Below are 12,054 nucleotides of genomic sequence, written 5' to 3' on the forward strand. Positions count from 1 at the left end.
GCTGGTTTGAAAGAGGGGTTAGAGGCCATCTATGTCAAAATTGAACAGCCCCGTCTTAGCAGAGGGGAAGGGATGCAACATCATCTATCTCCAATCTACAACACAGTCCTTTCAACAGTTCAAGAAGGCTCCACACCCATTTGCACCACTCAGGTGACCCTGATGACACAGATAAACCTCCAGGTGGCCTCAATAACTCACTAAAAGAGATGTCTGCAAGGAGTATAAACCCTTCCATTCCCCACCATCCAGTCAGAGCTGGAGAAGCTTTTTGGATGAGAAGTAAAACGTTTTCAGGGAAAAACCAGAAACCCCAGTTGCTTCTTGAAAAAGCACCTTTGGGACAACCATGACTTGGATGAACTAAGAATCTCCATAGACATTAATCAAGGAGAAAAGCAATTTAGAATTAAGAAGTTTCCTGGCAGTGAGAACAATTAACCAGTGGAATGGGTTACCTTCAGAGGTTGTGGATGATCCCACACTGGAGGTTTTCAAGAAGAGATTGGACAACTACTTTTCAGGATGGTATAGGTTCTCCTGCCTGAGCAAGGGGTTGGACTAGAAGACCTCCAGGTCTGTTATTCTGTTAGTAGCCATAATATCAACCATGTCAATAAGGGATGACACTTGGGGTGGTGGTGATGGATGGGTTCAGAAGGGTGCTTGGGAGTGTTCAAGAGGTGCCATGGAGGTCAGGGGTACCCAGGAGGTTTCCTCCCATGCAGGTCCTGAAAAGCACATGGGGCATTGTGGGTCAGGAAGGGTATGTGGGAGTTCACATAAGTTGGGAAGGGTTCAAGGTGATGTGCAAGAAGTGCTGCACAGCTGAGGGAAGACGTGCGGCTGACTGCATAGGGGTGCAAGAAGTGTCTCCTCCCTTCCTTTTCCAGCAGCCAGGAAAATGGCTGCTGCTGGGTGGAGGAGGGAGTAAGGAATTGCAAGACTGGCTGGAAAACTGTCACAGAATTTTGAAAATGAAGATCACATGACCACAGCAGCAGCAGGTTCTAGTGAAGCAGCCAAAGCTTTCTCAAATTTCATCCCTGTGGAAGTCATGGGTCCCAGATTTTGGATACATTCTATAAGTTAGCTCAGCGTTTCTCAACTTGGGCAACTTTAAGATGTGTGGACTTCAACTCCCAGAATTCTCTGGCTGACTGGAGAATTCTGGGAGTTGAAGTCCACACATCTTAAAGTTGCCAAGATTGAGAAACACTGAGTTTCTCAAGGTACCTATCTGAGGTACCTTGGCTCAAAAAGTGTTGCCCTATGAGGCACTCTTTTGACCTGCTAAAAGTCATGACAATGAGTTTTACTAGCATATAGATTGTAAACACTACAGTAAAAGAAAATGTGTACTCTGTGGGTTTTTACAGATACTATTTTAGCAACAGATTTAGACTTTTTCATAAGACATTTTAATTCTTTTGTGATTGGAACTATAATATTTGCTTACTGATTTATCTCAACAGTGAGGAATTTCATAAATGTTCTTTTATGAAGAACATTTATCTGCATATTGTGTAAAACAACTACAAAACAAAAAACAAACAAAAAAGAGTTATTGAATTATGAATATTGATTAGATTTAGCTTAAAACTTCAACCGTACATACATACTTGAAAACAACATTAATTGAAACGTTTAACAGTTGCTTCTTAATAAAATGACTCACTAGGTTCCAACTATAAATAATCTGACTGCTTGGAAACAAGTGAGTGCATAATTATTTCAGAATCAAATAATTATTCCTAATTGTTTCATTAAGAAATTGTGAATGTTTCGTATCATGTACTAGAATAATCCAGTTGTAATATATTTGAGGTTATATGTTAGATATTCTAAAAGGTAAGAACATTACAGGAATATATTCAAAAGTTGTTACTGGCAGGCATACTGTAATTAATCACTAACTCTTACTTCAAGAGAATGAATCCAATTTTAAAAATGCATTTAGTAAATTGTCCAAATAGCCATTACTGTATAATGAAAACATGTTCAATGTGGATTCACATACTGCAATAATATCTCAATTAATTTCACAATGAAGAAGACTTTAAACAGATTCAAAAGTACATATTTAATTGTTGAACCTCTGCGCCTGTTGCTAATTACAATTACAACTAGTAGTAGTACTAATACTACTTATATTACTTTATTACTTATTTTGATGTTGTATCCAAAGGTCACTTAAAGTAGCAAGATCACTTTTGAAACATTTAGTGTATTAATTGTGACAAGGTAACTATTATCCCCAGCTCCTTTCAGTAAGCAAGAAGTCCATATATGGGAAAAAGCAGGCACATAAACAGATCCTTACTACACTGTTCTGGTGAGCCAAAAACTATATAGTGATAAAAAGAATGCAAGTTTATACAAATTCCATGTACATACCTAGAATACTTCCTATTGTGTTAAAACACATTTTCTGCAGTGCAGAAAAATCTGCCCTCCTCCCTTCCTAGACTGAAAAGTATCCTTTGGTTATGTGCACCTAAATAACATTAAAGGGCTTGCATGAAGGTGTCTTCTCTCTTTATATCTTAATATTACACTGTAAGATTGTAATTTTCATCTATGTAAACTCCATTCTTGCAATATCACTATATTTAAGCACTAGGTATATCTTGTAAATGTTATATACTTCCAACATCATGATGTATGTATGTTACAACAGAATGAAATTATAGCAGAAAATACCATATTTACATAGTAGCGCTTCAGGATTTTAAACTGACTTATAATAAGGCCCAAGTAGAAGAATGCCTAAAGAGGTATATACATATGGGGCATTTCATCCATATGATTTGTACTGCAATCTTACCTGTGCACAATCCAAGGAAGGCACAAGAAAATTGGATTATCATCCAATTACATTATAGCTTTATAATCATACAGTCATACAGTCACCCCTTAAAATCCCTGCTGAACATTAAATAAGAATTAAGTAATGAAACCATGTTAATAACCAATGGCTTACATTTTTTTGGTTGCGAAGAATGTTTGGCTTTTGTAGAATGTTATATGCAACTGTATTCCTAAAGTATTCTGACTTTTCATAATTCTCAAACTTTGTGAATATAAATTTAGACCTCCTAATCCATCCCCCCAATAGTCACTTGCACAAAAAAAATGGCTCAGAAATCTCACTGCTGTATATACTTAGATAAGCCAAGACTTTTAGATGCCAAAATATATTTAAACAAAATCAGGTTTAGCTTATCCACTAACAGGCTTATTTGCAGTAACACATTTTAAAGCACCTATATTTCCTGTGTATACTGATGTATAAGCCCATCTGTAGATAAGCAGCTCCTTGAATTTTTAACCAAAATACTGTGAAAAATACAAGTTGACTTATTCATGGGCATATTTCATAGTATTTTGGTTAAAAATTCAAGGGTCAGCTGATCTACAGATGGACTTATATAGTAATTTTACTGAAGTTCTCTTGATTTATTCTGAAGTTCTCAGATGTTCATGTTATGCATAGGTCCGTGATGGCGATCTTATGGTACGCGTGCCAGAAGTGGCACACAGAGCCATCTCTCTGGGCACACAAGCCATCGCCCATTTCTCTTCCGGGTTCCGATGCACAGGCCAGCTGCTCTTCACACGCGTGGGAGCACTGGAAACCAGAAGATCATCTTTCTAGCACACGCATGTGCACCGGGCTACTGCTCTTCTGGTTTCCGGCACACACATGTGCACTGACCAGCTGATCTTCACGCATGCATGTGCACCGGAAACCGGAAGAGCAGGCGCCCGGTGCACTCATACGCACCAGGTAGCTGATCTTCCGATTTCTGGCATGTGCGCTCGTGCATGTGCGCACTCCCATTTTGGCACTCGGTGCCGAAAAGGTTCGACAACACTGCCCTATATCATTTCAGACAAATGGTTGTCCAATCTCCATCCCCCTAATCATCTTTGTTGCTCTTCTCTGCACTCTTTCTAGAATCTCGATATTGGTTTTTGTATCACAGTGCCATTGCGTGCCAAAAGCGGGGGTCACACAGGGGGGTCATGTGTATGCATGCCCACACCCATAATTCAATGTGCCCTGCCCCCCGCACATGTGAGTGAGACACACCACGCTCCCCCTGGTATTGGCACGTGATGGCACGGTGGGACCAGAAGGCCCATTTTTTGCCCTCCCCAGGCTCCAGACCCTTTCTAGGAGCCTGGGGAGGATGAAAACGGCCTTCCCCATCCCCCAGGAGGCCCTCCGGAGGCCCTCAATGGCCCATTTACTGACTTCTGGTCAGAAAATCAGCTGGCCGGCGCGTGCATGTGAGCTGAAGCTGAGCTAGGGCAATGCTCGCATGCCCACAGGTTCGCCATCATGGATATAGTATATAGCAGTACTAATCCACAATCTTGCTACTTAAGATTGATAAATTCCATTCATCACAATTTTGGCAATTTTGGCAGGGCTTTCCAGGAAGGGTTAAGCTGTTTGTAGAACAGAATGGCCAATTTAAGTAAATATTGATTTCCAGCTGTATAGACAGTCAATACATCTTAGCGGCTAATGTATTCAAGCGCAATTGGGAAGACTGAAGATCAAATCCATACTCAACTACAGAAGTAGACAGAGTAGCTTTGAGCCAGCCATGCATTCATAGTTCCACCTAGATCCGTGATGGTGAACCTATGGCATGCATGCCACAGGTGGCATGTGGAGCCATTTCTGCGGGCACGCAAGCCGTCGCCCTAGGTCAGCTCCACCACGCATGTGTGCAGGCCTCCCACTGGCCAGCTGGTTTTTGAGTCACTGCCACGCGTGCGGGAGATGCACGTGCATGCCCATGCCGCCCTACCCCTCCCAGGAGTCTCCACACAGCCCGTTTTGGATGCCAGGTAAGTACAGGGCTCGTGCAGAGGCTCTGGGAGGGCGAAAAAACGGGCCTACTGGAAGTCCAGAAACAGGCCATTTCTGGCCTCCGGAGACCATTTTTGCCCTCCTGGAGGCTCCAGGAAAGCTTCCGGAGCCTGTGGAGGGTGAAAAACGGGCCTCCTGGAAGTACCGGAAGTCTGGAAATGGGCCGTTTCCAGCCTCTGGAGGGCCGGGAGAGGCTGTTTTCACCCTCCTGGAGGCTCCAGGAAAGGCTCCGGGGCCTGTGGAGGGTGAAAAATGGGCCTCCCGAAAGTCTGGAAATGGGCCATTTCTGGCCTCCGAAGGGCTGGGGGAGGCCGTTTTCACCCTCCTGGAGGCTCCAGGAAAGTGTCTAGAGCTTCTGGAGCCTGGGGAGGGCAAAAAACGAGCCTACCTGAAGTCTGGAAACGGGCCGTTTCTTTTTTTTTTTTTTTAATTTGATTTATATGCCGCCCTTCTCCGGAGACTCAGGGCGGCTTACAATGCTTTAAGCAATAGCCTTCATTCTTTTGTATATTTTATACAAAGTCAGCTTATTGCCCCCACAAACTGGGTCCTCATTTCACCTACCTTAGAAAGGATGGAAGGCTGAGTCAACCTTGAGCCTTGGAGAGATTCAAACCAGCAGAAATTGCAGGCAGCTGTGTTAATAACAGGGTGCACTAAACCCTTGTACTATCAAGGCTCTTTGATAGTACAAGGCTCTTTGAGTTTCTGGCCTCTGGAGGCTTCAGGGAGGCTTGCTAGGTCCAAAACGGGGCACGGGAGGGGTTGAGCGCACATGTGCAGAGGAGTGGGGGAGCGCAGGGGAGGATCGTGTGCGCATGTGCAGGGGGGTGGGGCAGCACAGGGGGTTGCGCACGCATTCACAGGGGGTGGGGCATGCATAGGGGACATTGCATTATGAGTGTGGGCACGCGTGTATGCGCTATTGTGCACCCACACACGTTTTTGGCACCCGAGGAAAAAAAGGTTAGCCATCACTGGCATAGGTCAATGATATCTCTCCGTAGAAACATATTTTGCACTGAAAATGATGTGGGACCTATAGTAAGATTGTTAGTATTCTTGAGAATATCATAGATAGCTAAGAAAACAAACAAATGGATAATAGAACAAATCAATCCAGAGTTCTCATTTGAGGCACAAATGGCTAGCTTAGTTTATTGTATTTTGGACACATTATGCAAAGGTCCAGTTTCCTCAAAAAGTCCAGGAAAGATAAAGAAAAGTGAAGACAATTATTAGCAGCAAGGTGCATGTACTCAATTATAGTGGTGAGTGGTGCACTATTGGAAGACCTGAAGAACAAGGCTGGAGGTAGATCATCTTGGTGAAGATACACCTAAGTGATCACTCAAAGTCAACACTGACTTGATGGCATGTATTCAATTATCACCCTCCAAAGATTCAGAAAAATAAACCGAGCTTGAACTGCGGCCAAGTTCGGAAACGGTCAATTATGCTGGAAGGAAGGGATCAAGTGAGGACTTTGCTTAGAGTCCTTGTACAGCTGCAAATGGCATCATGTTTAGCTTCCCCAAGATCCATGAGCCTTATCTGGTCATTCCCAGGGAAGGCAAGCAGTCTGGTGAGATTCTTATAAAATAGGGAGTAAGCAAGAAAGTTACTGGCTTTCACTATTTACAACTGACTCAGGTTGCTTCCATTTGACAGGCTAGCATACAAACCAATCTAAGCTTTCTCCATAATGATTTTCATCTTACTTATTAGGATGTGGTAACAGGAGGAATAAAAGAATTGGATCATTTAGAATTCTTATTCCCTGGATACTGCCATAAACATGTAGAACAAGTATAAAAAGTTGTTGGAAATCTTGATTGTTTTAGTTCCCTCTGTCCTAGCCTCTAGACCCGTGTTGGTGAACCTATGGCATGTATGCCAGAGATGGCACACAGCGTCCTCTCTGATGGCACACGAGCCATTGCCCCAGTTCAGCTCCACTGCACATGCGCACATGCCTCCTGCCAGCCAGCTGGTCTCCAGATCTCTGCCGTGCATGTACAGGGGTGGAGCGTGTGCGGTGGGCGTGTGTGCATGCACCGGGCTGCATGGGGGGCATGCATGCATGCATGGGGCCGCGCACGCATTGCATTTTGGGGGTTGGGGCCTGAGCCGGCACTTTGGGCACTTGGTCCAGAAAAGGTTAGCCATCACTGCTCTAGACATTACCTTATGTATCTGATTATGAACATAGATGCTGGAACTCATGAAAAATTCATATTGTAAGAGTTTTTATATCCCTTCTATCTACATTTGTAGCATCTTTGGAAATTAGGAAAAAAATGTTTTCTACTATATCTAATTGTCCTAAATGTTTTTACACTGAGGCCCTACTCTTTCCTACAATCTTCATATTTTTATTAAGCAGGAAAAGTGTGGAAAATGGACATAAATTGCACTTAGACTGTGTGTACAAAACATAGCCTTTTCAGGTTAATCCAAAAAGTTTGGCCCAAATTAAAATTCTTGTCATTATAGACCCATGAAATCCAGTGTCCTACATAACATTCACTTTGTAGTCACTCTGCCATGATAAAAACCTATATGAGATACTGTCTTAAATTGACTATTATTTCAGTGAGTTCTCTATGACATCTTCTTATAGAAGTATAAGCTGTTTTGCAACTTGCTTTGATCTAGTTTTAATTCAAAACACTGCAATATACATTTGAAAGAAGCGTTTAACCTTTTGGCAGCATTATCGGTACTTCATAAATACTTTGAATAATAAATTATATGGTCTTGTTGGAGTTAGAAAATCCATGCTCCTTTCATCAGCAAGGTCAATTATTATTTTTCCTATTTGATTCTAAAATCTGAATACCATTAACAACATTTTGCAGACTGAAAGTGAATAGATAATTAATGCTATTATTATATCAAGGATGACTATGACAGTATGTGTGTTAGGATTATACAAATTTAAAAGATGAATTATTCTTTTTCTGAAACTGTGGTTATCACAATTTGAAATTGTAAGCAATTCCTAAACAAACTATGTAAGAATGTCCAACATATAAATGACTTCCAAAATAAAAATATAGAGAAATATTTATGATGTTACTCATTAAGCATATTCCTCCAGAATAATTTAGCTAATAGAACAGATCTTCAATCCCTTCCTTGTAAATGCCTGTGCAAATTTAGCATCTTCTACATCTTCTACAGTACTAAAAACAAAAGAAAGGATGTTTTATATTTAGGTAGTTGCCAAGGAAAAGTGTGTATTGTTAAATGCATGCTGCTTCTTTAATGCTGAATATATTGCCATTCCTCATTAAGTAAAATACTAATTGCATTTGGTTTATAGAATGGAAAAACTAAATATCCCATAGTTAGGGACTCAGTGATATACAGTAAATCTATGTTATTACAAGATCCTTTCCTGTATAGTAAAGGTCTTGGAAGTTGTTATTTCCAATTTTAATATGTCAAAATATAGTGTCATTTGAATCCTTAACCATAGTTTGATTCAACACATAGCTCATAGTTGTAAGTTAGCATATCACATTTAAATTTAACCCAAATCTGTTGCTTCACAGAAAGCAAGAGCAACTGATTAATCTGAACCTGAAGAAAAAAATCTGAACACTTTTTTGTAGTCACAGTGGAAACAAATAGGACCGGATCAGATCTTTGCAAGAAGTTCTCATCACAGTTAAACTACGGTAGTTTCTTTATAGGATTGCTGCCATAACTATTCTGATATTTTTTAGAATAAGAAAGAAAGCCGACATGATTAAATTGGTGAAATTATCTTGTTGAGTCAAATGGATAGTATCTTTAAAGAAGATATATAAGAGTGCTACAATGACACACACTTTTTAAAATAATAAAAGGCTTCAGGGGCAAAAGTCTCCCCTTTGGTTTTTCACAAATTAAAGTTAACTCAACATTGCAATTAACACAACAGATTTGTTTATTTATATAACTATGGGAAATAACTATAAATATGCTTCAAAGGAAGGATTATTGTTTCAGCTACAGGTGATTGGTTCCAACTCACTCTGTAACTAAGTGAATAACACCAATTTATGGGTAGTCCTCAATTTACAACCATTTGCTTAATTACTGTTAGAAGTTATGACAGACTGCCCTTAGGATACTTACAACCCAGTTCTGAAGTTCCAATAACTGGGCTCCACATTCAGTCATGTGACTGCATTTTGGGTGCTTGGCAATGCCCCACATTTACGGCTGTTAGCATTATCCCAGTCATGTGACAACGTTTTACAATGTTTTTGCCAAAAACAGCATTTACTTCCAGTTTCTGGCAAAACCAGCCCATAGTGAACAATTGGTTTGCTTAACAAATGCAACGTTTGCTTTACGATAGCAAAAAAGGTTGTAAAATCGGTTTGGTTCTGCTTTATGACTATCCCGACTTATGATGGTAATGCGCAGGCTCCAAGAACTATCTGTATATAAATTCAGAAGCAGTTTCCCTAATAAGATTTACCCAATGAGGTCATGTGTCTTCTTGAAGAAATAGCAGATGATCCCTCAGTAACTTTTAGAATGGCCTTGTTATAAATACCATCCATACAGTACATTTAAGTATAACTCTTTTTTAAAAAAAGTTCTGCTTACTATGAAGATGTGACTATGTCCTATGTACATTATCCTACCAGCAGAAACAACATTTGGGATAATTAGCATGTAATTTGAAAGCTTCATCTATTTGAATCACAATTTGCTCTTTTTAGTTTTTGCTTTGCGTGTTTGCAGTTAAACAAGAATAGGTACAATTATAGACTGAGAATGCATACACGAAGCATTTTTCTCAATTATGTAGTTCCAAATTCCCAAGTACATATTATACGGTTGATCTAAATTATTACACCTGTCACCATTTGAACATTTCACGGATGGTTATTTTCTTTTCTTTTGACAAACCACATAATGAATTCATGTCACAATCCAAAATATGGCAAATATTCTTTTTTAGGGACATTTTAAAAAGTACAAGAAAAGGGGGGTGGGGTAGAAAAGAAAGGAAAACGAAGAGAAAATAGAGGTTAGAAAAAGAAGAACAATCTGATAAAACTCACAATCTGCTTCTAGAATAGCCCGGACAGATCTAGCAAGTTCTTTGGCTTCTGTTGCAAGAGATGCCGCAAGAGTGTGGCCATTCCGTCCCAGATGTGCAAGGAGCATTTTTGAAGAGATTGTGGCTTTCCTGTCACTGGATAAAATGATCAGAAAAAAGAACTAAGTGTTTTCTTTACATTGTTGCAATATTTTTGTTTAGGTCAGAGGTCCCCAACCTCTGACCTCTGAGCTGAAATATTTCTCAATATAAATTAATACCATTTTTTGAAACAGAGGACAAAGAGGTTAAACACTGCATGGTGAAGTAGGCTGCAAACTTTGGCTACATTATAAATATGGATATGTGGCAGAAAATGTGAGAAACTGGTGTTAAAATTTACATTTTGTCATAAATTAAAAGAAAAAATTTAAAAATAATGTACCAATGGTATGTAACCTGATTTACAGTCTAAAATGTATAAGAGAATATCAAGTAAGCGTTGGAAGTGTGAAGACGAAGAGGGGACTTTGTACCATTCACCATTCATGGTGGACTTGTGAAAAAGCAAAGGAATTTGGGTGCAAATTAATAAAATGATACAAAGGATACTGTGGATTAACATAGTATTATGATTAAACCAGAATTATATTTACTGTTGGCCAAAATAAAAGATTGAATGTTAAACAAATGATAGCAGTAGATTGCAACAGAACATTGAGAGCTAGAAATCAACATGGCAGTGATCTACGTCAATACATGAGAAAGATTATTAATTAGGTAGAAATTATGTATAATTTTATAGATGGAAATATGACATAATGTTATATCCACAACTCTGCTCTGAAAGCTTAAGGGAAGGTGGATTGTATTTAGTATTCTGATAGATTCTAATCCTAAAATCTAATTCTATTCTCAAAATCCCTGTAAACAATTTTCAACAGGAATACGAAAGTTTCAACTGATGGGTGAGTACAACTGAGAACTATGTTCAAGTCCACTTTGTGTAACAAACTCAGTTGTTTAATCTTGGCAAATCAGATATTTCTGTAGAGTCAATTACCTCTATCCGTATCAAAATAAGACTACTTGTTTCATCAAATAGAATCTTCTGGATATCAATGTTATAAAGCTCATTTTAAAAAATCTGCAAAAAAGGTTTTGTATGGGGTTTGTAAGCAAATAGTACCAAAGTATAAGAATCGGTTCTTGGATTCATTGCCCTCTTAGCAGAGTTAAAAGTATTAATTAAAGAAAATTTCAACAGCACATATTTCTTACCTTAAAGTGACTGGAGGACTACTGCCATGCAATAACATTTCAGGTATAGTCTACAGGCAAATGGTAAAAATAAGAAAAATAAATAAAGTAACAATTTCCAAAAGAAAAATAGCTTGACTTTATCTTTCACTGGTTATATAATCATTAGTCCTCCAAGTCTGCATTTTGAAATCACACAGCTATATGTACCTGTTTCATAAGGTATGTTAGCTTAATTGGTAACAATTCACACCCTTCTGAAATCAACAGCAGTTAATACTCTTCTTAATGGTTCTTGATTCTTTCAGTTGCCTTCACTGCAGCAATTAAGAGTCTTATCTTTCAGATGCCTATGAATTTCCTGCTCTTGTATCAGGATAGGCAAGCAAATCAGCATACAATCTGCAGTTGTCATGCTGTAATCTGCCAACAATCCTAACAAAAGTGTACATAAGAGCTAAAGTTGGAGACAGGTTTAGCTTTGTGAGATATGGACAAGATCACCCCTCTCTCAAACTGCTTCTGCCAACTTCTGTTTTGTCCTACCTCATGGCACCTAGAATGATGGTGGCACAGTGGTTAGAATGCAGTATTGCAAGCTAACTTACTGCTCATTGCCATGAGTTTGATCCTGACCTGACTCAGCCTTCCATCCTTCCGAGGCCCAGATTGTTGGGGGCAATATGTTGACTCTGTAAACTGCTTAGAGAAGGCTATGAAACACTATGAACTGGTATATACGTCTAAGTTTTATTGCTATTATTAGAAGAATGCTTTGAAATATCTCTAATCCACTGTTCAAATTATGGGAATAAAAGCAGGGGAGAGGTTTAATGAAAATTATCCCCATATGTTATCC

The 12,054-nt window shown here is 39.3% G+C and overlaps 1 protein-coding gene across 1 annotated transcript in view; it reads right to left on the reverse strand.

Moving 5' to 3' along the window:
• Nucleotides 1-12,054, reverse strand: part of STXBP4 (syntaxin binding protein 4) — a 96,851-nt gene that overhangs the window by 31,756 nt on the left and 53,041 nt on the right. The window contains exons 20-21 of the mRNA XM_070934825.1: nt 11,217-11,266; nt 9,958-10,091 (exon numbers count right to left, since the gene is read on the reverse strand). Coding sequence (XP_070790926.1) covers nt 9,958-10,091; nt 11,217-11,266 — 184 coding nt within the window. The remainder of the gene's footprint in view (nt 1-9,957; nt 10,092-11,216; nt 11,267-12,054) is intronic.

This window comes from Pituophis catenifer, unplaced genomic scaffold, assembly GCF_029215685.1.
Source record: "Pituophis catenifer annectens isolate HBS135680 unplaced genomic scaffold, rPitCat1.0.hap2 SCAF_2, whole genome shotgun sequence".
Taxonomy (NCBI): domain Eukaryota; kingdom Metazoa; phylum Chordata; class Lepidosauria; order Squamata; family Colubridae; genus Pituophis; species Pituophis catenifer.